Consider the following 27,486-nt stretch of genomic DNA (forward strand, 5'->3'; position numbering starts at 1 on the left):
GGTGGCTGTTAGGGAGTCCGGAGAGTAGGGGCGGTGGGGAGAAACCAGGCGCCGAGAAGTTCAGGTAAAGAAAGTTGGAGGACGGCCACAGAAGGGAAGGAGGGAACTCGCGGCGCTGGAGCGGGGGTGGTGGCTGGCGAGCCCGCGGGGCCGGTGAGGGGCGACGGAGGCGGCCGGGCGCGGGACCTGCACACCTGTGGGTGCGGAGCGCGCCCCCCGCCCCGCCCATCCCAGGAGGGCTCCTGATTCCGGTTCCTGCGCCGCGCGCAGGTGAGGCCCGGCGGGGTGGGGCCGGGCCGCCGGCGCTGCGGGCTTCACTCCTCGCCCTCGGCTCGCCTGGCCGCGACCCGCGTTGCCGTGGCTACCGCCGCTGTGCAGCCTGCGCCCCCACAGGGAGGGGTCGAGTCCCCGCCCTCGGCAAGTGCGGAGCCCGTAGGGGCTGGAATGCGGGGTCCCGGGCGGCTCGGGGCCGCGCGCCCGGCTCTCGCGGCTGCTTCCGGCCTGGCCTGGGCGGCGGGCGGGGGGAGGGCGGCCCGGCGGGCGCGGGGGGAAGGAGCGAAGCCCGGCCCGGCCGACGCGGCTTTGTCTCCTTTGTTCCCGGTGGTGGCAGCGGCGCGGCGGGAGGGGCGGGCAGCGGGCGCGCTTTTCCGCCCCTCGGTCTCCGGGTAACAGCTGCGGCGCCGCCGGAGCCACCTCCGGGGGGGGGGGGGGGGGGGGGCAGCGAGACCGCCGCGCGCAGATCCCGAGCCCGCAGCGGCCGGCGCCCGCCTCGGCGCGCTCCTCCCGCGGGGCCCGGCCGGGTGGTGAGTGCGGGGCCCGGGGACCGGGCGGGGGGCCGGGGGTGGCGGTGCGGCCCCTGGGGGGAGGTGGGCAGCTTCGGTCCTGATGCCGCCGGGCAGGGGCAGCCCGGGCGAGTGGTGGGCAGCTTCGGTCCTGAGAGTTGGGACCACACTTCTCCGCACTGAGGGAAACTCTGGCGGCTCCGCCTGTAACGCGATTGGGAGACAGAGGAGGTGGAGCCGCTCCTCCGCGCCCCCTCCTCGCCGACGCCTCAGCCGGGACCGGCCGGCCCCTTCCCCGCCCTCCCAGGACCACTGGTGGGGTCCTTGCCCTGCGGCCGAGGGAGGAGGGAGGAAGAGCCGATGGGGAGGTCGAGGCTTCCCCTCTGTACGTTAACAGCCTTTCCAGGCTACGCTCGGCAGCACTGACAAAGGCGGACTGTGAGCCTTGTGTTAGGCATCCCCAGAGGGGGACCCCCCCACCTCCCGACACGACCCAGGCGGTGGGTGATTGATGAGCGCTCCTGAGCCCTCGCGGGTGGTGCAAAAATGGTGGGCCCCTCCACCCCACCTCCACACACAGACAACAGGGCGAACAATGTGCACTACAGCACTGTCAATGAATCTCCTCTCCTGGGTGGACCCTGGGAGCCGAGCAGGAGAAGGGGAAGGAAAGGCCAGTTTCCCACTGATCCCTGTGACTTGGTAGATGAGGGCTGGGGTATCCAGAGGTGGAAGGGCAGAGTTTGTTAGCCCATTTGGTTGGTGAGGACAGCCTCCGGACGGCCCGGAGTTACTTTCTCTTTGCAAAAAGAAGTTAGGCAGCTGTGGGCTCTGCTGAAGCAGTCCAGAGAAAAGTGGGCCCAGAAGAGACCTCAAGGCAGGCCCGAGGCCCCAGTACAGGCAGAGTTAGGCTTTGCCTGTGACTTTGGATGAGGCCTGAGATCTGGTGATCCTGCAAGTTGAGGACACGAGGCCTGGCTCCAAACCAGCCTTTTCAGTCTGCTCTGGCCTGGTTATTAATAAAAGTGGGCCTGACACCTTGCCCCTTTGAGAGGCCAAGTGGCCTGGAGAGGGGTGTGGGCCCCACATCTCCCCTACTGGCTGGATTTCCTTGGCTGTGAAATGGGGGTTCTTTCAACATGTAAGGAGCACTTGCTTTGTGCTGATAGCTGTCTTAGTTGCTGGGACCTCTGAATCAAAAGCCACACTCCTTGCCTGCAAGGAGCTTCAAGTCTAGAATGGGGAGGGTGGAACAGAGAGAAAAGTGGCCTTGGTTGGTGCCACTCATGCCAGGCACACACCATTCCATATTTAATGGCCGGAGCAGTCCTGCCTCCCATTCTACAAACTGGAACTCTAAGGCTCAGCCCAAGGCAGAGCTGTCGTCCACACCAGGATGGTAGCTGGGTATGTCCATTCCATCTGCCACACGGAGCCTGGGGGAGACAGGGGAGGCTCTCCTGGGAGATGGTTGGCAGGCAGAGTTAGGCAGATGGAGAGGGAGTGGGCATTCCAAGCAGGGAGCAGTGTGAAGCAGCCCACAGTTCAGACCAGCAGGAGCTAATAGATCTGTGGGGGAGCCCTGGCATGCATTAGATGGAAGAGGGCGGGGACTCGAGGGCTTTGACCTTTATTCTTCAGGCCTGGGGCTGCTCCAAAGACAGGGGAGAGATACGCTCTGATTCTGCTTGAAGATCCTGTGAGGTAGGAGGGGCAGCCTGGAGGGGCTGGGGGCTGCTCTGGCCTGTGGCAGAGGTTAGGTGAATTTGAGTGCCCAGTAGGGAGGAGAGGTCACTGCCCCTCTTTTCCCCCTTCTCCACCTGCGGTACGTGGGGAAGGGTGAGGGTCCTGCTTCAGTGATTGAAGAGGCCCGTCACTTTTCCCTGAGTGGCTCAGCCTCCAGCCTCCTTTGTGGGCCTGGCCAGGAGCTATTCTGATCCCTTCCATTTTCCTGGGGGCCATTTGACCCAGTTGTGATTTTACATTTGGGGAGTGTCTTGGTTGCTGCCCCTTGAGGGCTGGAAAACCTTGGCACGCAGTAGGCTCTGAGCAAATGTTTGTAAGCGAATGGAGTGACTCTTGGTCTAACTATGGACCTTCTGCCCCTAGTGCATCCCTGGGCAGGAGGTGGCCGGAGGGAGTGAGCAGCAGCTGAGTGCAGGAGATAGCCTCTGCCCATCCTCAGGCAGACCCTGTCTTCCCAGAGGAAGAAACTCTTCCCCCATCCCTTGGAAACAAGGTGGGGGGCTCCTGGAAGCCTGGCCTTGCCATAGTCCTGGGTTCACGACTCTCCCTGCTATCCCTTTTCCCCAACCCCCTCGGGTAGCAAACAGAGGCGGCCTTGTTCCTGCTCCCATAGAGCTGCCCTGTTCTCCGCACACTAAAAATGGAAACCCCCAAGCTATTTCGGGAGCAGTGCCCAGCTGGGCTGTGGCCACCGCTCCCCTGCTCCCACCAGGCTGCTGGACCCTCCTCCGAGACTTAGGCCCAGCCTTCTCACTCTGGGACAGTCTCAGCAGCACCTTGGTGGGGTCTTGGCTGGGGGGAGCTGACCCCAGGCTGAGGGAAGCTCTCCCTCAGGCAGCCTGGCAGATGGGTGGCGGGAGGGTCCGGGCAACGTGGCCTGGGCAGAGGCAAGTAGGGAAAGTATCTCCTGGCCTGGGAGCAGCATTTCATCAACCTGGTGTTCCTGGCTGGGGACCACCTGGGGCTGGGGAAGATGGTGTTGCCATGGTTTTCTGCTCCCGGCAGGCTTTAGCTGGGGCCTACAGGGAGGGATCTGGGAGGAGAGCAGGCACCCAGGGTCTGAGGAGGCCCTGGGGATGGGGAACACAGCTGGACATGGTGACTTCCTCTGGGACAAGCCTCCCCCACAGCCCTGGGCCCTGGCTCTGCTCTGACCTGCAGGAGAAGAAATAGCAAGAGATGTGCTGGTTTCCACGGCCCTGTAGGCCTTAGGGCTCGAACCAGGGAAGTGTGCATGAATCTGTGCGCGCGGGTGTCTGAGTGTGGGTGGGTGTGACATGTGCTTGTGTGGAATGCCTGTTTGCAGTGTGTGTTTGTGTAAGGAGGTTGTGCCTTTGTGCAGGTGTCTGAGTATATGGGGTGCATGGCCTGTGTTTCTCCATGCGTCTGTGCAATGTGGACATGTTGCGTCTGCATGCATCTGTACGTGTGCAAGTGCCCGTGTGCTTATGTGTGGGTGTGCATTCGCAGGGCTGGTGGCATGTGTGCCTCCTGGTGTGTGCAGGCCTGCGTCTGCTTATGTGCTGGTGTCAGTCTGGGCCAGGACAGCCCCTGGCCCGTGTGGAGGGTGTGGACCTGGGTGCCCTGACAGAGTCTGGGCGGAGGGTGAGACAGAGAGAGTGCCAGGAAGGGAGAAGGGGCTGCAGAGGGACAGGGCCGTGCTGGGGGCGGGGGGGAGGGGGCTGGGCCCTGCCAACCGTGGGGCTCCTTCCTCGCTGCCCTTTCCCAGGCCCTGAGGGTGCCTGGTTCCGCTGCCCTCCCCCTCCCTGTGTGGGCTCTGAGGAGGCGTCCCCTGTGGAATGTGTTTGGTGGCCGAGGGCCAGGCTGGGCCCAGTTCCACTGGCAGGCTGGGCAGCGGGAAGGGGAGCCCGGGCCCCCAGCTTCATGCTCTGCTGTCTCCCTGGCTAGGTGACTTCCACACAGGTCATGCTGTTGTCTCCTGATCCAGCCGGCCCTGCCAGGTGAGCCTGACCTCACACCTACCCACCTGGGAAAAGCGTGACTCCCACTTCTTCTTAGGGCTCTACAAGGTGGCATCCAGTCTTTCAGGCCCCAGCCCTGGCAGCCTCAACCTCCCTCATCTTGCCATTGGTTCTGCAGATTCCTTCTGGATTCCTGGCCTAAAAGGCCCTCCATCCAATTCTTGCTCTGCTCTAATGTGCAGATGGCCCATGGGAACTTGCCCTCCCTCTTTCCCCCCAGGCAGCTGACATCTGTGCAGAGGGGTCCTCTCCCTCCTGGGGGCTGTGGGCCCCTCCTTCCCCTTACCTGTGTTTCCCACATCCCTGCCCCTCTGGCCCCTTCCCCTGGGACCCTGTGGTGACACAGGGCAGCGCAGAGCGAAGGGGTGGTGGGGTGGGATTGAGGTCTCCTGAGACAAAAGTGCTTGCAGAAAATGGACAGTGTTGAAGTTTCCAGGAAAGATCTCCTGACCCCTTGCTGGTGCATGGTCCTGGGGTCATCCTGGACCATAGTGCCATCTAACCCTAGGCGTCCTCTGCTCACTCCCTGGGTTAGGAGGATCGTCTTGGCAATGTGATGGTCCTGTCCCACCAGTGGCCCCTCAGCTCTCCATCTCTCTCCTTGCCAGGTGACCATGCCTGCCCTCGGCCCAGCTCTTCTCCAGGCGCTCTGGGCCGGGTGGGTCCTCACCCTCCAGCCCCCTCCACCGGCTGCTTTCACTCCCAATGGCACACATCTGCAGCATCTGGCTCGGGATCCCACCTCAGGCACTCTCTACCTAGGGGCCACCAACTTCCTGTTCCAGCTGAGCCCTGGGCTGCAGCTGGAGGCTACCGTGTCCACTGGCCCTGTGCCAGATAGCAGGGACTGCCTGCCACCCGTGATGTCCGATGAGTGCCCCCAGGCCCAGCCTACCAACAACCTGAACCAGCTGCTCCTGGTGAGCCCAGGGGCCCTGGTGGTGTGCGGGAGCGTGCACCAGGGGGTCTGTGAGCTGCGGCGCCTAGGGCAGCTGGAACAGCTATTGCTGCGGCCCGAGCGCCCTGGGGACACCCAGTATGTGGCTGCCAATGACCCCGCGGTCAGCACGGTGGGACTGGTGGCCCAGGGCTTGGCTGGGGAGCCCCTTCTCTTCGTAGGGCGGGGCTACACCAGCAGGGGGGTGGGGGGTGGCATCCCTCCCATCACAACCCGGACCTTGTGGCCGCTGGACCCCCAAACTGCCTTCTCCTATGAGGAGACGGCCAAGTTGGCCGTGGGCCGCCTCTCTGAGTACAGCCACCACTTCGTGAGCGCCTTTGCGCGCGGGGCCAGTGCCTACTTCCTGTTCCTGCGGCGAGATCTGCAGGCTCAGTCTAGAGCCTTCCGGGCCTATGTGTCCCGAGTGTGCCTCCGGGACCAGCACTACTACTCCTATGTGGAGCTGCCTCTGGCTTGCCAGGGTGGCCGCTACGGGCTGATCCAGGCTGCGGCTGTGGCCACGTCCCTGGAGGTGGCCCAGGGGGAGGTGCTCTTTGCAGCCTTCTCCTCGGCCGCTCCCCCCACCGTGGGCCGGCCTCCGTCAGCAGCTGCCGGAGCGTCTGGAGCCTCTGCCCTCTGTGCCTTCCCTCTGGACGAGGTGGACCGCCTTGCAAACCGCACTCGAGATGCCTGCTACACTAGGGAGGGCCGCGCCGAGGATGGCGTGGAGGTGGCCTACATCGAGTACGATGTCAATTCGGACTGCGCACAGCTGCCCGTGGTGAGTCCCGGCGCCTCCCCGCCTGCCAGTCACAGCTGGGCAGCTGCCCGAGGGGTCTGAAGGGAAGCTGGCGGTGGTGTGGGGGCTGAGCAGGTCAGTGGAGGTAATGTGCTTTCTTTGTGCCTGGGCGATGGAGAGCTGCCTTACTGAAATCGTGCTGCCCAGAGGTCAGAGAGCCAGCCATTCCGAGGGTATTTGTGTGGGTAGACTGAGGATTCTAGGGTTTGGGGCAGGGATCAAGAATGTAGGGGGATGGGCCCTGTTTTAAGTTCCTGAGCAAGGGAGGCAGGTGAGGTTGAGACTTGTTTGGCTCTAGCTTCTGGATGGATAACACAGGGAAGAAGCCACACCCAGGGGGACTGAGTGAGGGAGAGGTGGCGGGGGCCCAGGGGAGCAGACTGGCCAGGAGGACGCAAGCTTCGGGAGGCTTCGGACAAGTGGTCCAGGGGAAGACTGAGCGCATAAACCGGGGGAAAGCCATGGGTGGGGGAAGGTGGAGCCCCAGACAGGTGGGGATCAAGAGTGGGGTAAAGAGCTGCTGGAGTCTGTCCAAGGCAGCTAAGGCCACGCTAAGGATGCAGCTGTGGGTGATGTCGGGGAGGGCCAGCAGAGAGACTGGGGTGAGGATGAGGCTTATAGGGGCTCCCAAAGAGAAGGGTGAGGGAATAAGGTGGTCCCAGGAGGTCTGGCAGAGAAGAGAGAATCATTTAGGGAGAGCTGGCTGGACCAGGGGATTGGGATGTCCAGGGAGGGCCTTATTGGCCTTGCTGCCTGTAGGATACCCTGGATGCTTATCCCTGTGGCTCGGATCACACGCCCAGCCCCATGGCCAGCCGTGTCCCCCTGGAAGCCACGCCCATTCTGGAGTGGCCAGGGGTTCAGCTAACAGCTGTGGCAGTCACTGTGGAGGATGGACACACCATTGCTTTCCTGGGTGACAGTCAAGGGCAACTGCACAGGGTGAGTGCACAGGAGGTACTGGGCTCTGCCCCAGGGTCTAGAGGGAATGGGCTGCTGGTGACCAGCCTGGGCAGAGCTACGCCTGGGACCCCTGGGGCCTGTGACCCCTGGGGCCGGGATGAGGGATCTGTGACACGCCCCTGGCCCCAAGGCTGGGAGAGATGACTTAATGCTTCTCTTCCCAGGGCTGGGTGGTATTTACCTGTGACCTCCCCTGCCCCCTCCCCAAGGGCTGGGTGGTGTGACCTGTACTGCCAGCGAGAAAAACTCAGTTTGTAAATTGCTTCGTTTCGGGGAGAGGAGAGGGCCTTGGGTCTATAGCCATGGACTTGGGTCCCAGAACTTGTCTCTGATCTCAGGTCTACTTGGGTCCGGGGAGTGATGGCCACCCATACTCCACACAGAACATCCAGCAGGGGTCTGCCGTGAGCCGAGACCTGACCTTTGATGGGGCCTTCGAGCATCTGTATGTCATGACCCAGAGCACAGTGAGTGCCAGGCGAGAGCTGGGGCCTGGCTGCTGGGAGGGGCCTTGGGCTGGGCCAGGGACCCATGAGTTACTGGTGTTTGGATTGCTGTCATAGCTTCTCAAGGTTCCCGTGGCCTCCTGTGCTCAGCACCTGGACTGTGCATCTTGTCTTGCTCACAAGGACCCATACTGTGGGTGGTGTGTGCTGCTTGGCAGGTCAGTGCTCCACTGACTCCTGACCCTTGACCCATTCCCCAACCCCAACCCCAGCCTCCTGCCCTCACTGCACCTGCATAATTGCCCTGTCCAGTATTCCTGGTCCTTGACCCTTGACTTGCAACCCCTGACCCCTGGATGCCTCACTCTCCTTCCTCCATCCTGGGCCTCAGTGCCTCGCCAGGGCAGACGTAGCCTAGTGTCACAGCCCACCTGAGGATCCTGCTCAGGTCCCCAGTATTAGGGGTGTCCCTGCCCCATGAAGGTGGATCCCCGTCATTCTCATGCAGGTGCAGTCGCCATTCCGAGTGCTCACGGGGACAGGGCCCAGAGCGGTGGCTGTGGAGCTTCCAGCCTGAGCTGGGCTGTCTGCAAGTGGCAGCTATAAGTCCTGCCAACATCAGCCGAGAGGAGCGGAGGGAGGTGAATGAGCAGGGCAGGCGCGTCTCTCACGGGGAGGGCTCTGGTGATGGGTCAAGACCTCGCATTTTAGTGTCAGATGCTCCAAATACCACATGGCCTTCTACGAGTCACTTCTCTTGGGGCCTTGCTTTCTCTGTTTCACCCAGGCGAGAGGGCGTTTGTGAAGGCTCGGGGCCACCAGCCCTCGGCAGCCACCAGCCCGAGCCTGCTCATCTTGGGCGCCCCGGAAGCAGGCCCTGGTCTGCTGCCCAGTGGCTCCAACGGCCTGTCCTGGCCTCTCTTGGCAGGTTTTCCTGTCGGTGCCTGACCTGCCACCTCTGTGGCCAGGGGAGTCCTATTCTTGCCAGTTTGGGGATCACCAGAGTCCTGCCCTGCTGACCAGTTCTGGTGTGATGTGCCCTTCTCCAGACCCTAGCGAGGCCCCAGCACTGCCGAGAGGAGCCGGTGGGTGAGAGAAGGGGCCAGCTCTGGGGCCTGGGAGCCCCACGCTCCTCGCATCTTGCTCCAGGGGGTGCGGTTGGGGTGAGGTGTGAATCCGGGCCGGGAGCCCTGAAGTAGCACCTTTCTCTGAGTCCCCTGACTAGTCCCCAGTCCCCTCAAGTGCCCATTTTGTGCCCTGTGGACCATATTCCCCAGACCCTGGGCGCTCCTCGCCACTGAGGGTGCTAACCCCGCTCCTCAGCCCGGGCCCTCTCTCCCACTTTGCAGACCACGTGTCCGTGAGCGTGGAGCTCAGGTTCGGTGCCGTGGTGATTGCCAAAGCTTGGCTCTCTGTCTATGACTGTGTAGCCGTCACTGAGCTCCGTCCGTCTGCGCAGTGAGTCCCGCCCCCGCCCCCCAGCCCCCAGCCCCCCGGGCTCCCCCGCGCTGATGCCTGCCCCATGACTGTGCTCCGTGCAGGTGCCAGGCCTGTGTGAGCAACCGCTGGGGGTGTAACTGGTGTGTCTGGCAGCAGCTGTGCACGCACAAGGCCTCGTGTGACGCCGGGCCGATGGTGGTCAGCCAGCAGGTGAGCGGGACCCCCAGCCGGGCCCCCCAGGGTTGTGCGGGTTTCTCTGATGGCCCGGGGTCTGTGTGCCTGCCCGCCCACGTGAAGCTCTGTCGTGAGCACCTGAGCTGCTGTGTGTGGCGGACTCACTGGAGTTCCAGGAGAGGACGTTTGTGGCTGAGCGGCAGGGGAGGTCTGGGCCTCGGGCCCCACCTCGGCACAGATGCCCCTGGAGCCTGCCCTCCCCTCTCTCCTTTGGAGAATTAACGGGCTGTTTTTGTTTCTCTTTCCCTTGGTCTCCTTTCCTCTTAACACACCCTTTGCCTGCCTGCCACCCACTCCCGCACCTGCCTGCTGAGTGACCCCTCCTGTCTTTCTCTGCCTCCCCCTTCAGAGCCCGCTTCTCTCCCCAGCCCCTCCGGCAAGAGATGTACCCACCCCCTTCCCACCGCAAGCCCCCCAGGCCCCGGTCACCCCTGCTCCCGACACCCTTCCCGTGGAGCCTGGGGCCCCCTCCACAGCCACAGCCTCGGATGTCCCACCTGGGGACAGGCCTTCCCTGCTCAGCCCCTGGGGGCCAGGGGCGGGTCCTGGTCCCATACCCGCCTCAGCCTCCACAGAGTCACCTCTCCATGAGGAACCTCCCCCTCCCAACCCCCCCCACAGACCTGGAACCGCTGTCCCCGCCCCCACTGACTCCGGACCCACGGCCACACCCGAGGACCTCTCGGCCTCCCACCCATCGCCCTCAGATGCAGCAGCACTGCCCCCCGCCCCTGCAGACCCTGGCCCCGAGGCCGACCCCTCTGCGGCACTCCTGGACCAGCCCCCCGGCACTGCTCCCGCCACCACTTTCCCAGGGGCCGCTGGCTCCGCGAAGCCCGCTCTGGACTGGCTCATGAGAGAAGGCGGCGAGCTGCCTGAGGCGGACGAGTGGACGGGGGGTGACACGCCCGCCTTCTCCACTTCCACCCTCCTCTCAGGTGATGGAGACTCGGCTGAGCACGAGGGCCCTCCCGCCCCCCTCATCCTCCTGTCCAGCCTCGACTACCAATACGACACCCCCGGGCTCTGGGAGCTGGTGAGGCCCAGCCCAGGAAGGAGGCCTCAGGGGAGGGGACACAGGGCAGACTTGGCCCCTTACCTGCCTTGCGATCCTGCATCGGGAGGGATCGAGGGGCAGGGTGGGTTCTGCAGCTCCGCGCTGGCCTTGGGCCCTGGGTTCTGCACGGGGAACCACTGAGTTGACAGGGTGGGCTCCATAGACTGCCTTGCTCTTGGTGTCTGCAGGAGGAGGTGAGCCGGGGGGCAAGCTCCTGCCCTTGTGTAGATAGTGTTCAGGGCTCCACGCTGATGCCAGTCCATGTGGAGCGAGAGGTCCGACTGCTGGGCAGGAACCTGCGTCTCTTCCAGGTGAGTGTATGCCGTTGTAGGTGGACTTGTGGCTTCCTGGGCTGTCGACCGGCTATACACAAGCCCTGGAGAGCAGGAAGAGGGCTTGGCCCTCAGTCCCAACCCAGGGGCTCTGCTAGGGGCCCGTGTGGGGCTCCCTGGGGCCCACTCCTCCAGCTGCCCCACCAGCTGTGGCCTCTGCCCCCAGGACAGCCCAGGGGACAATGAGTGCGTGATGGAGCTGGAGGGCCGCGAAGTGGCAGTCGAGGCCCAGGTTGAGTGCGAGCCACCTCCGGATGCCCAGTGTCATGTGACCTGCCGGCGGCACCAGGTGCGGGTCACGAGGGCCCGGGTGGGTGAGGGTGCGCTGGCCACAGGCAGGCCTCCGACCTCAGCTGGCTGCACTATATTCATCCTGGGAGTCCGGGTGCCCCGGCTCTGGCCTCTGACCCTGTATGCCTTGGGGTCCCTGCACCCCAACTCTGACCTTGTGCTCCCACAACTGGGTCATTTTGGTCCTTTCTGGACCCCCTCCCCAGGCTGGCCTCCCCCAGCCGCGGGCTCTGACCCCACTCCCATTTCTGCAGCTCAGCTACGAGGCTCTGCAGCCAGAGCTCCGTGTGGGGCTGTTTCTGCGTCGGGCCGGCCATCTGCGTGTGGACAGTGGTGACGGGCTGCATGGTGAGCTAGTTGGGGCCTCTGGGGCCGGGGGCCTCCTCCACGCCTGCCTCTCACATTTGTCTCTGCTACCCCCAGTGGTACTGTACGACTGCTCTGTGGGACACGGGGACTGCAGCCGCTGCCAAACCGCCAGGCCCCAGTATGGCTGCGTGTGGTGCAAGGGAGAGCATCCACGTTGCGTGGCCCAGGAGGCTTGTGGCGAGACCGAAGCTGTGGCCACTCAGTGCCCCGCACCCCTCATCCACTCGGTGTGTTGAAACGCTGGCGTGTCCCTTCCTCACCACTGCCTTTCGAGGAGGGCGGGGGTGCTGTGGGTCCAGGGGGCCCAAAGGTGGGAGGCTGGGTCTGCCTCTCCGAGCTGCCAAGGCCTGACTGGTGGGCGGAGGTGAGCAGTCTGTGTCTTGGAACAGGTGCAGCCGCTGACGGGGCCTGTAGACGGAGGCACCCGTGTCACCATCAGGGGCTCCAACCTGGGCCAGCATGTGCAGGACGTACAGGACACGGTCAGGGTGGCCGGAGTGCCCTGTGCCGTGGACGCTCAGGAGTACGAGGTCTCTAGTAGGTGAGTGGGCCGGACCAACGGGAGTTCGGCACACCGCATGAGCTCCCCGATTGGCTTTCCCGCTCACGGCTGCCCACCCACTGCTCATCTGTCCTTCCCTGTCCCCCTTTCCCTGTTCTGGCCCCAGTGCCACAGAGCTAGGGTTGCCATTTGAGGCCCCGGAGCCCTCACCTCCGCTTCGTGCACAGACACGCATGTTCCCGGCCTGGGCTGCTGGGGAATCACTGCTGGGCCCAGCCCAGTCCCTGCCTGAGCCGACAGGTGGCCCTGTGCAGGTGTTCTCGGCTGGCTTTCCAGGGACCAGGGACGTAGTTGTGGTAACAAGGTTCTCAGATCCCAGACAGCTGTGCTCAGGGGCTGGCCTTCCACCAGCTGCTCTTCCCTAGGCACTGCCTCGGGAGGGCGCCTCAGGAGGACGGACTCGTGGCCCGCCTGCTGGGTGCCAGACGCCGCAGTCCGCTCCTTGGGACCCCGGCTGCCTCCCAGGGCCTGTAGCTGATAGAGGTTCTGGGTCACGGTAGCCTGGCTGGCAGTTGCAGGGTCCCAAAGGTGCCCATACGGGACATTCCCAAGGAGATATCCACAATCAGCAAATTCCAAACCGGCTGAACATCAGGGTTACCTGGAGAGCCTGTCCAAAGCCACCATGGAATGGGCCCTTTGCGCCCACCCTCAGGGATCTGGATTCAGTAGGCTCGTGCTGGGGTCCCGTAATCTGTATCTTATTTAACTTACTGATTTATTTTGGTCATCTGTATTTTATTTATTTATTTTTAAATATTTTATTTATTATTTTAATCTTTAATTTTTTTTTGAAGATTTTATTTATTTGTCAGAGAGCATGCTTGAGCACAAGCTGGGGGAGCTGCAGGCAGAGGGAGAAAGTAGGCTCCCCGTTGAGCAGGGAGCCCGACGTGGGGCTTGATCCCAGGACCCTGGGATCATGACCTGAGCCAAAGGTACTTAACGGACTGAGCCACCCAGGCATCCCTATTTATTTATTTTTAAAGAGCGAGTGAGCACGCACATGTATGTGAGTGGCAGTGGGGTGGGGTGGGGGAGAGGGGCAGAGGGAGAGAGAATCTTGAGCAGGCTCTATGCTGAGTGGGGAGCCCGACCCAGGGCTTGATCTCATGACCCCAAGATCATGACCTGAGCTGAAATAGAGAGTCAGACAGTCTAACCGACTGAGCCACCCAGGCGCCCCTTGTAATCTGTATTTTAAAACCAGACTTTGGGAGCGCCTGGGTGGCTCGGTCAGTTAAGCGTCTGCCTTCGGCTCAGGTCATGATCCCAGGCTCCTGGGATTGAGCCCCGCATCGGGCTCCCTGCTCAGCGGGGAGTCTGCTTCTCCCTCTCACTTTGCCTCTCCCCTCGGCTTGTGCTCTCTCTCTCGCTCTCTCTCTCAAATAAATAAATAGAATCTTAAAAAAAAAAAAATGAAAAAACAAACCAGACTTTGTTAGAGCACGTGGTTTTCCCCTCAGTGTGTTATGACCCAAAACTTCAGGTGATTGTCTAGACTGTTAATGATTCTAGAACCATGAGACTTACAAAGTGATTTATAAAGAGTTTAAAATATTCTCTGGTTGAAGTCTCCCCTGGGTACTTTACATACCACTTGTCCTGTTTTCCAAAGCACTGGCAGTGAGTGTGGCCATGTCACGGGATGGCGCCACGGCCAGCCTCACACTGGGGACAGTGATTTGCCCCGAGCTTCTGTTTTCTGGCTGAGAACCAGCATCTTCTTAGATGGCTCACTTTCCCTTTCCATCTCTCTCCAGACTTGACTAGAGGCTTCCAGGGACTTTTTTTCATGAGGAAATCAAGTTGCCACCGCTTTGCAAGTGGTGTGGCATGCGTGGTGGTGGTTAGGCCACACATTAGCTCAGCACCTCATGCCCGCAGCCAGCCTCAGGGGGCTCCTTGTAAACTTGTGCCACACAGAGAGGTGAATTCCTCTTCGTCAGGGGGCCTTAGAGTTGGACCTGAAATGACTAAAACCGTGAATATGAATTCTCAGGTGCCAAAGCCCCCTGGCACGCCAAAGGCATTCCCTCCAAAGTAAGAGGATCTCTGTCAACCTCGGGAGCGGGAAGAACACCATCGGGGCAGGGAGGGGGCAGCCGGGCCCGTTTGAGGGGACTGTTGGTGCAGCCCGGCACCCCAGCCTGCCCTGTGCCCACAGCTTCGTGTGTATCACTGAGGCCAGCGGGGGGGAGGTGGCTGGCACGGTGACGGTGGAGGTGCCAGGAAGAGGACATGGTGTCTCAGAGCATGACTTCACCTACCAGGTAAAGTGGCTCCCCCCAGCCCATCTGGCTTGCCCTCCTGGGGCTTCCCACCCTAGGGCCTTCTTGTCTGCCGCAGGCTCCCCTTTCTTCTCTGTTTGTGGCCTCATGCCTGCCTATCTCTCCCTATCCCCCTTCCCACAGGACCCGAAGGTGCACTCCATCTTCCCCACCCGGGGCCCCAGAGCCGGGGGCACCCGCCTTACCCTGCACGGCTCCAAGCTCCTGACTGGGCGTCTGGAGGACATCCGAGTAGTAGTTGGAGACCAGCCTTGTCACCTGTGAGGGCTGCTTCCTCATTCTGCAAAAATCCATCAGCTCCAAGGAGAAGACAGAGGGGTGGGATGCTGGGGAGAGCCGAAGTCGGGGGAGAGGGCCAGGTCTGCTCCATCAGAAAGTGGCCAGACTCTCCCTAAGCTGGGGCTGTCATGGGAAGGTGGCCTCCAGGGTCACCTGTGGAGCTTTCAGGCGGCTCTGAGGGGAGTGAGCGGAGACCTGAGTGGGTCCTGTGTGCTGGGATCATCCCGGTCGCCTTCCTGACCTGCCTTCCGTTTGTCCCTCCCTTCCCTAGGCTGCTGGAGCAGCAAGCCGAGCAGCTGCAGTGTGAGACCAGCCCCAACCCCACGCCTGCCACGCTCCCTGTGGCTGTGTGGTTTGGGGCCACTGAGCGGAGGCTTCAACACAGCCAGTTCGAGTACACATCAGACCCCAATGTCACCTCTGCTGGCCCCACCAAGAGCTTCCTCAGGTGCTGGGCCAAGGGCATAGCTGCGTGGCATGTGCCGGGGGGTCGGGGCCGGGGGAGGAGGGGTGGTCTTCGCAGCTCTAGGATGTGGGGAGGTTGCAGGGCATTCGGTGGAGGTTGTGACTCCCGTGCGGCTGGTGGGGCCAGGGGCCATGTGGCTTGGGCCTGGGTTAGGCTGGTTCTCCTAAGCCACCGGCGGTTCATGGTCTGTGTTGCAGTGGAGGACGTAAGATATGGGTCCGTGGCCAGAATTTGGATGTGGTACAGACACCAAGAATCCGAGTGACTGTGGCCCCAAGAGCCCCGCAGCCTAGCCAGGGGTTTGGGCGGAGGCGCCGCGTGATCCCGGAAACAGCTTGCTCCCCCGGTGCTTCCTGCGGCGGTCATCATGTAGGACCCCTGGGGCTCCCCTGCTTGCACGGGCTAGCCGCCTCCCCCGTCACCCCATGCTCTACCCTGTGCACAGCCGTGGGTGGCGGGTACTGAAGAGGCTATCTCCCTGTCCTTGCCAGACCCCCTTCCTGCATGGCCCTCAACCGGTCGTCCCCCGTCTTTCCTTCCTCTGCCCCAGTTTGAGGAGCCATGCCACGTAAACTCCTCTCAGCTCATCACGTGCCACACGCCTGCCCTCCCAGGCCTGCCCGAGGACCCCCGGGTCCGGGTGGAATTTATCCTCGACAGCCTGGTCTTCAACTTTGCAACGCTGAACCCCACACCCTTCTCCTATGAGGCCAACCCCACTCTGCAGCCCCTCAACCCCGAGGACCCCACCACGCCGTTCCGGCACAAGCCCGGGAGTGTGCTGTCTGTTGAGGTACCGAGCCCACTCACGCGTGGGGCCGCACGGCCCTCCGCTTTGCTGGACGTTGCTGCTGGGGGAAGGGGGGCATAGCAGCTGAGCCAGGGCCAGTGCACGGATCTGGTTCTTCACCCTTCATGTGGTGAGGGCTGAGGGGCCGGCGGGGGCTGCCTAGCCTGCCGAGTCTGGCCGGGGCTTAGGTCCTTTTCCCGGGGTCCAACACACTCCATGGCAGGAGTCTGAATGACAGTATGTAAATGGTCTGGCACCCACAGTAGCTGGAGGGCATGGTACACAGTAGGCGCCTGGGCAGATGCCCATTTGGCAGCCTGGCTCAATGTGGACAAACCCTTGGCATGGGTTCTGACACGTGCAGTAGGTGGGCATCCCGAAAGGCCGTAGATGGACAGCCCATCATCGCGCACCTGGTGGGCCAGCAGACACCGTAGGGGCTCTGGCTTTGTGAGTAAGTGGGGAGGACTGGGGGGCAGCTGTATAATGTCCAGAGTTTCAGCTCTGGAGAAGTGAAAATGTGGGGAAGAAGGATGGGAAGGGCAGAGGAGGGTCGGGGGGGCAGCTTGGAAGATATCCATGGACTGTCGCCTCCCCTGCAGGGGAAGAGTTGAGGCATCATCAGCCCTGCTCCTGGGGGTGGGTGTCAGGACCATCCTTCCCACATTTGGGGGGATAGGATCTGAGTGACCACCAGCTCCTCCCCTTAGGGAAGAGTTCTGAGTGATCCATCAGTGACCTCGTGTTCCAGGGGGAGAATCTGGACCTTGCAATGTCCAAGGAGGAGGTGGTGGCCATGATAGGGGATGGCCCCTGCGTGGTGAAGACGCTGACCCGCCACCACCTGTACTGTGAGCCCCCCCTGGAGCAGCCCCTGCCCCGGCACCACGCCCTCCGAGAGGCACCGGACGCTTTGCCCGAGTTCACGGTCAGTAGGTGGGCGTGGGCCGGGCCGGGCCGCAGGCACGCGCTGAAACCTTGCTCACAGGCGGCTTCCCACGTAGGTGCAGATGGGGAACCTGCGCTTTTCCCTGGGCCACGTGCAGTACGATGGCGAGAGCCCCGTGGCTTTTCCCATGGCAGCCCAGGTGGGCTTGGGGGTGGGCACCTCTCTTCTGGCTCTGGGTGTCATCATCATTGTCCTCATATACAGGTGGGTGTAGCCGGATGTGGCTGGGCTGGGACCGCAAGGGGGTTGTGGCTGGATGGGAAGGGCAGACGAGGCCAGGGGTCAACAAACATTTCTGGAAGGTGCCGGAGAGTACTGATTTTAGGCTTTTGTGGGCCAAGTGGCCTCAGTTGCCATGGTTCCACTCTGCTGTGACCGTGCAGATGCAGCCACAGACTGAGAGGCAAACACACGGGTGTGACCATGTGCCAATAAATCTTTATTGGCAGAAACAGCTCGTGGGCCAGATTTGGCCTGGTTGTAGTTTGTTGATCCCAGGGCTAAACTGTTGGGCTAGACTGGAGATGGAGTGTGACTTGCTTAGGACAGGACAGGTTAATTATTTTGGGCGAGGCCTTGGCTTGGCCGGGCATGGCCGTGTTAGACGCTGCCAGCCTGGGCCAGGGTGAGGCAGGGGTAGACAGGCCTGGGCCCGGGGCACCAGAAAGGGCTCTGGCCTTGACTGGCCTCCCGCTTCCTGACCTTGGCGCTGAGTAGGAGAAAGAGCAAGCAGGCCCTGAGGGACTACAAGAAGGTCCAGATCCAGCTGGAGAACCTGGAGAGCAGCGTGCGGGACCGCTGCAAGAAGGAGTTCACAGGTGAGGCTGCATAGCAGAGGCCTGGAAGATGCTCCAGGGCTCTGCCCAAGCCTGCTCCCATGGCGTGGGATCCATGCCCCAGCCTGGCCTCCTCTGCTCCACAGACCTCATGACCGAGATGACCGATCTCACCAGTGACCTTCTGGGCAGTGGTATCCCCTTCCTCGACTATAAGGTGTATGCCGAGAGGGTCTTCTTCCCTGGGCACCAGGAGTCGCCCTTGCACCGGGACCTGGGTGTCCCTGAGAGCAGGCGCCCCACTGTGGAACAAGGGCTGGGGCAGCTCTCCAACCTGCTCAACAGCAAGCTCTTCCTCACCAAGGTGCCAGGCGCCCCGCCCCAGGCCTTGGGGTGGTGGGGGGGGGGGCCGGCGGGGGGCGGGGAGGGCCTGCCTCAGCTCCTGGCCCCACCCCTCCTGCCCCAGCCCTGCCCCTTCTCTCTCCCTCCATTTCTGAATCGGCCCCTCCCTTGCTCCCCATCCGGTCTCCCTGGTACCAGTTCATCCACACTCTGGAGAGCCAGCGCACCTTCTCGGCTCGGGACCGTGCCTATGTGGCCTCTCTGCTCACCGTGGCACTGCATGGGAAGCTCGAGTACTTCACCGACATCCTTCGTACCTTGCTCAGTGACCTGGTGGCCCAGTATGTGGCCAAGAACCCCAAGCTGATGCTGCGCAGGTCTGTGCGGCTGTCGGAAGCCATGGGGGCTGGGTGGCTGTAAGAGCTGGAGCCAGGAGCTGAGGCAGGCCCTCTGGGGCTTGGGGTTCTGCATCACAGACAGCCCTCCCCCCCCGCCCCTCCCCTTTCCTGTCTTCCTAGGACAGAGACCGTGGTGGAGAAGCTGCTCACCAACTGGATGTCCATCTGCCTGTACACTTTCGTGAGGGTGAGGGAGGCAGAGGTGGAGGGGGCTCGGGCTGCCCCCCAGGGCAGGGCAGGACTCTAAACCATACAGCTTCCAGCCCCCAGGCAGCTCATATACTCCTGCCCAGCGTGTCTCCGTCACTGTAGGCCCTCTGCAGCCTGTCCCCTTCCCCAGCGTGTCCCATATAACTCCGTTTCATGCCTGTTATCTGCCCTGGGGGTCCTCACTGCCCGTCCCTTCCCTAGGACTCAGTCGGGGAGCCTCTGTACATGCTCTTCCGGGGAATTAAGCATCAAGTGGACAAGGGACCAGTGGACAGCGTGACTGGCAAAGCCAAATACACCCTGAATGACAACCGCCTTCTCAGAGAGGATGTGGAGTACCGTCCCCTGGTGAGGGAGGGAGGAAGGGAGGGGGATAGGGAGACAGGAAGTGAGGGAGGGGAACAGGGAGGGAGGGAGGGACAGATCGTGTGAACATGTTCGTGCACAGCGGTGTCAGCCCCTGGTGAGGATGAGCATGTGTGGTCGTTATGAATGTCTATGTCTGGTTTACAGCTAGCCTGACTTCTGGCTGTGGAGAGAGGCCTTTAGACTAGCGCAGCAGGATAGAGGCTTGAGGGCCAGTCCTTGAGGCAGAGGGCCTGGAGGATAGGGCCTCAGGCTTGGAGTGGGGTCAGTGTGGACACAGCCAAGGTTTGGGGAGCAGTCCAAGTCCTTGGACTGGGCCAGGCCCTGAGTGTTTGCCTGTCCAGTGTCATGCCAGTGATGTGATGTGCCCACCAAGCCAGGAGCCAGTTCTGCCAGACCTGGCCATCTCTTCCTTTGGGTTGTTTTCCCCTTAGTGGAGTCCTTTCCCCGGCGACCCACACGGGGCGCCTTTGGGTAAAATCTCATGCAGGCTCCACCAGACCTGCTCATCTCCCAGGCTGGTAGGGACTCGTCACTTCTCATGCAGGCTTCTCTCAGGCCTCAGCCTGACCAGTTGAGCCAGGAACCCAGAGACCTGAGTTAAGAGGGCCTTGTGTTCACTTGTTTTTTCTGCCATTCACCTGTTTCCCTAGTGCACTGTGCTAGGTGCTGGGGTCACAGTGGAGGGAGCCGCTGTCCCAAGGGGGGCGGGCCAGTGAAGAGACAAGAATCAGGGACTCTTTGGTGCCTGAAGGTTGGAGGCAGTGGCTTCCTCATGGGTTGTCCCTGTCCCTGCATCTTGGTCATCCCATGTGGGGCACAAGCCCTGACTGCTCCCATGTCTACCTTGGTAGACCCTGAATGCACTGTTGGCTGTGGGGCCTGGCGCGGGAGAGGCCCAGGGTGTGCCTGTGAAGGTCCTGGACTGTGACACCATTTCCCAGGCCAAAGAGAAGATGTTGGACCAGCTTTATAAAGGAGTACCTCTTGCCCAGCGGCCAGACCCCCGCACCCTGGATGTCGGTGAGGGTGGAGGGGAAGGGTAGCCTGGGGGCCTGAGCCAGAGTGAAGGCTGAGCTGGCCCTGGCCCAGCCCTGCAGGGGCCGCATATCGCTCAGTGGGCATGGGGCAGCGGTGGGCTGTGGAATCCCTCTACACGGACAACCTCTCACGTGGTGAGGGGCCCCATCCTAGTCTTTGCAGAGGTTGGGTGGGGCTGCCCCCTGATGGTGGGCCCGTGTCCCTGTGGAGGAGGAGGAGGCCTCCACCTGCAGGAAGAGTGTCCCAGGAGCCCTCAAGTCCCACCTTGCTCTTGCAGAGTGGCGGTCTGGGGTAGCAGGGCATCTCATTCTCTCTGACGAGGATGTGACGTCGGAAGTCCAGGGTCTGTGGAGGCGTTTGAACACCCTGCAGCATTACAAGGTGGGAGGGGTAAGAGCAGGAGGAGGGGTATGGTGGGGTGGGGCTGGTGGAGGGGTCACCAGCTGTGATCATCAGGTCCCAGACGGAGCAACTGTGGCCCTGGTTCCCTGCCTCACCAAGCACGTTCTCCGGGAAAACCAGGATTATGTCCCTGGAGAGCGTGAGTACTCTCCCCCACCCCCATCCAGCCTCCACCCAGTCACTGTCCTCTGCCCTCGCTTTGCCCAGTCCCCAGTAATGGGCAAAGTCCTCTGGACCTTAGGGTGGGCTTGTGTCTACTTCCCTTCCACCTAGAGAAGCCCTCAACCCATGCTTCCACTCCTGGAAGTTGGCAGGACCCTGGGGGCCCAGGGAAGGTGGTACCTGATGAGGGGTGACGAGCTGTGGGGTCTTGGCACAGGGACCCCAATGCTGGAGGATGTGGATGAGGGGGGCATCCGGCCCTGGCACCTAGTGAAGCCAAGTGAGGAGCCGGAACCCCCCAGGCCTCGGAGGGGCAGCCTTCGGGGCGGGGAGCGCGAGCGAGCCAAGGCCATCCCTGAGATCTACCTGACTCGCCTGCTGTCCATGAAGGTGGGGCAGGAAGGATGGGGTTGGAGGCTGGGGTCAGGGACAGGACAGGCAGTGGGGTCTGGGCTGTGGGGGAGGACGGCTACTTATGGGATTTGGGGGTGGTGTGGGGCTCACACGGGCATAGTGCCATGAGGCTTCCGAGGCCGGGCTGGGGCTGAGGTCCCCTTGCTGACTATACTTCCTCTTGGGCTTCCCCTCCCCCACAGGGCACCCTGCAGAAGTTTGTGGATGACCTATTCCAGGTGATTCTTAGCACCAGCTGCCCCGTGCCGCTTGCTATCAAGTACTTCTTTGACCTGCTGGATGAGCAGGCCCAGCAGCACGGCATCTCCGACCAGGACACTGTCCACATCTGGAAGACGAACAGGTGGGGGTGGGGCTGGAGCCCGGTGGGCCAGGCGTGCGTGGGGTCTTCTCTCCTGCCTCCCAGCACACTCATCAGCCACGCCTGCCCCACCCACAGCCTGCCCCTGAGGTTCTGGATCAATATAATAAAAAACCCGCAGTTTGTGTTCGACGTGCAGACGTCTGATAACATGGATGCGGTGCTCTTGGTCATCGCGCAGACTTTCATGGATGCCTGCACCCTGGCCGACCACAAGCTGGGCCGGGTGAGTGGGTCCGGGTGGACACGGAGGGCACGCCTCGGGGGTGGGGGGGGTCCGGGGCCAGGGGTGGGCAGTGCTGTGTGCGCACAGATTCTGGGCTTGGCCGAGAAGGTCAAGGAGGAGGGCTAGGGGAGGCCTGTGACTCCAGCCCCAGGCCGGGCTTTGTCCCTGGGAGGTGGCAGTGCCTCAGTCTTCAGAGACGACCCCTCGGGAGCCAAAACCAGCAGGCAGCCTGGAGCTGTTCTGGGACTGTAGAAGCCACCTGTGCATCTGGAAACCACCTGGTGGGCCACCCCCCGACCCCCGTCACCCCAGGCTCCCCTCCTCCCAGTCTGGGCTCACCAGAGGCCCAGGGATCAGAGTGACCCCTGCTTGTACACGGGCGGAGGTGCTGTCTGCCTGCCAGTGCAGTGTAGACAGGAGAGTCCAGGGCAGCGAGCGCCAGGCGTGGAGCGAGGTGCTGGTGGGGGGAGCTGAGAAGCGGACGGGAGGGGCCGGGGCCGGCTGGCAGCACGTGGCCGTGGCGGGCTGTTGTCCAGTAGTAAGAGCCAGGGAAGTCCCATGACAGATAAGGGGTCACTGCTGCAACTGTTCAGCCACCCAGCAGGCGGGGCCCGTGGCTCCTCAGGCCCATGAGGGGAGCCTGGTACCTCTTGGGAGATGGATCTCTAGACCTCTGTGGGGAAACAGAATGTTAAATTCTACTCTGTAGTGCTGTCTTTTGGGGCCCATTTTTGTTCTCTGTGTTCCCGTCACTCTGTCTACAAGGAACTGAGAAACCACAGGCCCCCACCTGGACCTGGGGGCCACGGTGGGCGGATGCTGTGTGGTGGCTGGGTTTTTGCCCAACCTTCACACTGTCTCCCCTTCCCAGCAAAAGTGCAAATGCTTGCTGGGTAGCTCAGGAATAGTGCAAACCAGGAATGCCAAGGGTCCCCCCACGGAGAGTTGATGAGAAGGCATGCATGCTGACTCAGGCCCAGGGATGGCATCGCTGCCCACGTGGGGTGGTGCCATCTTGCCTCACCCTCCCAGCAGCTCTAGGATGAGGCAGCAGGTGCCGAGAACAGAAGTGTGCTGCCCAGAGCCCACGGCTGCGGGGGCAGGGCTGGGATTGGAACCCACTTCGGTGGTGGAGGACGCGTCTGGGTGTGTTAAAATTGTGGGTTCTGACCTGAGAGACCTGCTTCAGGTGCCAGCTCAGCCACTCCGGGTGAGGTGGTGTGGGGCAGTTTACTAAATTTCTGGGTCAGTTTCCTGATTTTTAAAACGATTACATGGGGAATGAGCAGCACGTGGAGAAGCGGCATTAGGGCCCCACACGCCGCTGCACCCTCCCACCCTGCGTGTCGTCTCCCTGCTGGATGCAGGTCAAGGCAGTTGGAGCTGAGAAGTGACCTTAGAATAATTCGGGGAGAAGCTTGAGGTGACAGAAGCGGAGGCTGGACATCAGTGGATGGGACGGGCAGAGGAGGTCCTTGCAGAAGGAAATGGGCCAGGGGCACCAACCATCCCAGTTTCCTGGGACTGAGGGGTTCCTGGGATATTTAAAACTGAAATGGTGCTGGGAAAACCGGGGCAGTTGGTCACCCTAAGGGAGCTCTCCTCTTTCTTTCCTGCTGGTGCCCAGGACTCCCCCATCAACAAACTTCTATATGCTCGAGATATTCCCCGTTACAAACGGATGGTGGAAAGGTATGAGAATGAGGCAGTGGGTCTGGAAGGGGGATGGGTGGACAGATGGATGGATGTTTATGGCTGTAGCCCAGGGGTGGGCCCTGGTGGGGTGAGGCGTGGCTTGTTTACGCAGCAGCTGCCGTACACATGGTCTCTGACAGGTACTACGCAGACATCAGGCAGACCGTCCCTGCCAGTGATCAAGAGATGAACTCCATCCTGGCTGAGCTGTCTCGGGTATGGCCTTCCCTCTGCTTCTTGGGTGGGGTGCAGGTCTCCGGCCATGAGGATCCTGCTCTTTTGCAAGGAAGCCCTGGGGACCTCAGCAATCCTGTGAGCTGGTTGGGGCAGGACACAGACCATCATCATAAATTCAGAATGTTCCAGTGGCCACTGTAAAAGACCGGGGCTCCCAATGTCTCAGTACAGAGCAGTAGGGCCTTGTCCTGGCAGCTCCCACCTAACCTGACCCAGCCAGGTGCTTGGGTGCCTGCGGCCCGGGGCCGGGGTCTGGGGATGGTGCATCCAAGGCAGTGAGCTGGCTGGGGTTCAGCCCCAGGACTTGCCCAGGTTGGCCTGCCCTTGGCTCTGTACCTCTCTGCTTCCCTCAGGGGTGTAGATGCGCCCCCACCTGCTCCTAAAACAGCCCCCAAATGTAAACTGCAGGCAACTTAACAAGCAGTGTTTCTGAAACAATGATGCGGACCACAGACCACACCCAGTAACAACAGCAGCTGCGATTTGGTGGTGTTGCTTGGGGGGGTGCTTTGGCCACGCTCCTGACCCCCATAGGAGCTCCACAAGTCAGGTTATCTCAGCCCCTGACGTTGTCCTGATGAGGAGGTGCAGACTCCCAGATGGCCCCGTGGAGGGGCCTGGTGTGACCTCACGGGAGACGTGAGGGAGATCAGAGCAGACCAATGCTGGGTCACAGCCCGTAAGCGGCACCTGTCCCGCGGGGCCCTGCCACCACCCGGGACCCTGGGCTCCCAGCTGGTGCCTCGAGGGGAGAGAGGCAGGGCCCTGTTCACACTGCAGACCCGGAAGCCCTGGTGTGTTGATGGGGCTTCCTGCTGCGGGGCCTGGCCCTTCCGCCACCTCCTGCCCCATTTGCCAGGGATCCTGTGACTGGTAACACCCCTCATCTCTCATCTCTTGTCTCCTCTCCTCCCTAGAACTACTCTGGGGACCTCGGGGCACGAGTGGCCCTGCATGAACTCTACAAGTACATCAACAAGTACTATGACCAGGTGGGCAGAACCGCTCAGAACCCCGGGCCCGGAGCAGGGCGCGCCCTGGTACTGGCTGTGCTCTAACCTGGCCTCGCCCTCTCCATCTACGCTCCTCGGGAGCAGCAGGGATTCCAGGCGTTGGGGCAGGGCTGCTGGGGGATCTGCCAGGGCCTGGAGGTGGTGTGGGGGACATGCTGGGAGGACACAGAGCTGCCACCTGTACCCCCACCTTGCCCCAGCTCGCATCCCTCCCGGAGTCCACAGTGGCTGTGTGCTGTGCACGGCCACGTCTTCGGGAGGCCTGAGCTGCCAGAGAGGGGGTCCCGCCGGGGGTGGGTACGGGCACAACAGAGCCAGCGAGGGGGCTGTCTGGGCGATTCCTGGACTGGGCCTCGAGATCAGAGCACCTAGGAGTCAGCCTGCTAAGTGCCTACCAGAATCGTGCGCCCAGCTGTCTGTGGCTCCCGAGACATGGCTGTTGCTGTTCAGGGATGCGGAGCCTGCCTCGTGGCCCAGGCCCGGAGTGAGGACAGTCATTTCACAAACGAGTGGTGCACAGATGTGAATTCCTGGCACCTTGCCCCAGCAGTGCGAGCCCCTGCGTGAGGGAGGCGGGGGGTGTGTGAGGCGTCACGTGCCCTCGTGCAGACAGGGTGGAGACCCCTCCCGGGTCCCACCGTGCCCCCTGTGGCCACCCACAGACGGGTGTTGGGTGGGTGAGCTCTATGAGGGCAGGATCACTTGGGTCCCATCCTTGCGGGCTCTCTCCTCCTTGCCCAGCACCTGGCAGTAGGAAATTAGGAAATGCTTCTTACCCGGTGGGCAAGGGGAGCCATGATGGCTGGAACACGGCTTCTAGGGGGTTCGTGGCGAAAAGGCCAGCATGGCGGGTGCAGGTGGTCTCCGCTCAAAATGATCTTGCCGGTGGAGGTGGATGCTTGTTACTGTGAGTGCTAAGTATGGAGTAAAGTACCTCATTCTCACCTCTCGAATCCTTAAAACCCTATGCTGACCTCACCAGCCAGGCCCTGCGGAAGTGGGGGGGCTCGCTGGGCTTCTGGGGTACCGCCCCAGCTGTGCCGCAGTACCTGAGGAGGCCGGTCCACGTGTGCGGGTGAAGGCAGCGGGTGAAGGCGGCGGGCGCCCCTGACCGGCGGTCTCCGTTGCAGATCATCACTGCCCTGGAGGAGGACGGCACGGCTCAGAAGATGCAGCTGGGCTACCGGCTCCAGCAGGTTGCAGCTGCTGTGGAGAACAAGGTCACAGACCTGTAGGGACCTGGCCAGCCCTGGCCTGCCATTGCCTCAGCCCTGCCCGGGCGGCCCTGGAACCGTGGGGGAGAAGCGACCTTCTTAGATGCCTGTAGTGCCCGACAAGCAGAGTTAGTGGAAGGTGGCTCCCAGTCCCCTGGGGCCTCTGGCCTGGGCCCTGCTGGACCTACCTCGCAGGCCTGGGGCCTTGAGGCTGATCGGGCGGTGCCCAGCCTGCTCCCTGAGCCCAGTGACCCCGTGGGCTATTTTGTGTGTGACGTCAGTCTGTGGGGAGTCAGGGACTAAGGGCTTCCAGCGAGTGGCTGGAAGGGCCTCCGGCCCCTGGAGAGACTGTACTGTTCCTGAACACTGGCCTTTATCCCACTGGGATGCAGAGGGGGAGGAGGAGAGCCCCACTTCCTGTCCTGTCCTCCTCGGTCGTCCCTGACCTCAGTTTAGCTGCCTCTGGCCTTAGCTGCTGCCCCAATCCTGGGTCCGAGAGAGGAATGCCTTTGCTAGGCCGCTGCAGACTGACCCCTCAGCGGGTCTCACCGTGCCTCAGAGGCAGCCCGTGGTGAGGGGCACCTGCTGCAGGCGCCGGGGGGAGAGTGGGGGCCCCACTGACCCAGCTCTTCATTAAAGGATAACACACCGCATGGCGTCTGATGTATGGGCTTGGCCCGGCCCCTCCCTTGGTAGGAGGGTGGCAGCCGTGCCTGGCAGGCACTGGGGGCAGTGGGATCTGTACCCTGGGTCGTGTCTGTGTGTGTGCTGGGGAGGGGGGGTTCTCATGACCCTCACAAGAGGCTGCAGCGAGAACCCCATCCAGGATGGGCTGGGGAGCCTGCAACCCGAGGCGGAGGGGTTGGAGTCCCTTTAGGGGCCCTGCCTTGTCTGCAGCGCAAGTGTTCTCAGACTGCCGTCCGTGTCCTGTCGTCTGGGAGGAACTGGGAGAGGAGGACGCTAGTGCAGGTGACTCCAGGCACAGTGGGTCTTGGGGCCCTTTTCCACGCTCCTGTTTCCGGGCTCCCCACGCCTGGGACATTTGAAGGGGCTCCTGGATACTCCAGGCGTCCGAGGCCGGGGGCCCGACCCAACTGTCTGCCTGTGTGAAGGCCACCTTGGGTGGTGGTTCCTGATTCGTAGCCGGAGGTGAGCGCCGAGACTGTCTCCGTCGGGTCTTGTGTTGCTGGCTGGGCCTAAAGGGCTGCGGGTTGATGCCCCTTTGACTGAGACCACCCTTGGCCTCAGTAGGAGGCCAGCCTGCCGGACAGAAACGCCCTTGAATCTGGACAAGGCTCTCCCCTGTGGCTCTCTGCTTAACTCCCCAAGCCCAGAGACCCCCAGCCTCCCTTCCGTTCTAACCAGAGGCCCCACCCCCCACTCAGGGGTCTTCAAGGTTTGAAGAGACCGAGGCTGATAGATTCCAAGAGGAGCCCCTTCCTTCCTTCCCAATGGCCCTAAGACAGCAGGAGCCACGCTGGTCTGTCCGTGCCCACTGTGGTCACGGCTGCTATTCTCTGCACCGAAGGGCCCCCCCACCCCCCGCCATTGCTGACCCTTGTCGGGACCAGAGTCAGAGAGGTCAGCAGTCAGCCACCATCATTTGGGAGGCTGGGAGCTTTAGTGCTTCAAAAGGAAGAAACCAGGTCCCTGCGTGCCCAGGAGGGCTGAGTGTTGGACGTGCTATGAGTTGTTCACGTTCACGTCTCAGCCTTTTGATAAAGGTGGAGAATGAAAATCTACCATGATAACGTAGGAATTTCTTTCTTTCTTTTTTTTTTTTAAAGATTTTATTTATTTGACAGAGAGAGACACAGCGAGAGAGGGGAACACAAGCAGGGGGAGTGGGAGAGGGAGAAGCAGGCTCCCGGCCGAGCAGGGAGCCCAATGCGGGGCTCGATCCCAGGACCC

At 62.1% G+C, this 27,486-nt stretch overlaps 1 protein-coding gene across 6 annotated transcripts; it reads left to right on the forward strand.

Moving 5' to 3' along the window:
- PLXNB1 (plexin B1) lies at nt 1-27,374 on the forward strand. Of its 6 annotated transcripts, XM_021686945.1 has the most exons (39): nt 2,434-2,486; nt 2,892-3,021; nt 4,437-4,489; nt 5,119-6,231; nt 7,009-7,191; nt 7,551-7,679; nt 7,776-7,876; nt 8,167-8,299; nt 8,587-8,743; nt 9,008-9,116; nt 9,200-9,308; nt 9,682-10,368; nt 10,578-10,700; nt 10,888-11,010; nt 11,267-11,360; nt 11,436-11,608; nt 11,771-11,922; nt 14,111-14,216; nt 14,358-14,494; nt 14,785-14,961; nt 15,177-15,348; nt 15,530-15,772; nt 16,521-16,697; nt 16,774-16,922; nt 17,436-17,536; nt 17,641-17,858; nt 18,035-18,213; nt 18,355-18,421; nt 18,646-18,792; nt 19,665-19,833; nt 20,129-20,232; nt 20,308-20,392; nt 20,633-20,805; nt 21,012-21,172; nt 21,269-21,416; nt 23,044-23,108; nt 23,252-23,327; nt 24,266-24,340; nt 25,492-27,373. In XM_021686945.1, exons 4-39 carry the CDS (start codon nt 5,125-5,127, stop codon nt 25,594-25,596), a joined length of 6,414 nt encoding a protein of 2,137 aa, XP_021542620.1. In that variant the 5' UTR covers nt 2,434-2,486; nt 2,892-3,021; nt 4,437-4,489; nt 5,119-5,124; the 3' UTR covers nt 25,597-27,373. The 6 variants fall into 6 exon arrangements, with proteins under 6 accessions (XP_021542619.1, XP_021542620.1, XP_021542621.1 ...); XM_021686944.1 differs by lacking the exons at nt 2,434-2,486; nt 2,892-3,021 and adding an exon at nt 1-64; XM_021686946.1 differs by lacking the exon at nt 2,892-3,021 and having other exon boundaries at nt 2,457-2,486; nt 19,755-19,833; nt 25,492-27,374.
- Nucleotides 27,375-27,486: the final 112 nt, after the last annotated feature.

This window comes from Neomonachus schauinslandi, chromosome 1 (assembly GCF_002201575.2).
Source record: "Neomonachus schauinslandi chromosome 1, ASM220157v2, whole genome shotgun sequence".
NCBI classification, from domain to species: Eukaryota; Metazoa; Chordata; class Mammalia; order Carnivora; family Phocidae; genus Neomonachus; species Neomonachus schauinslandi.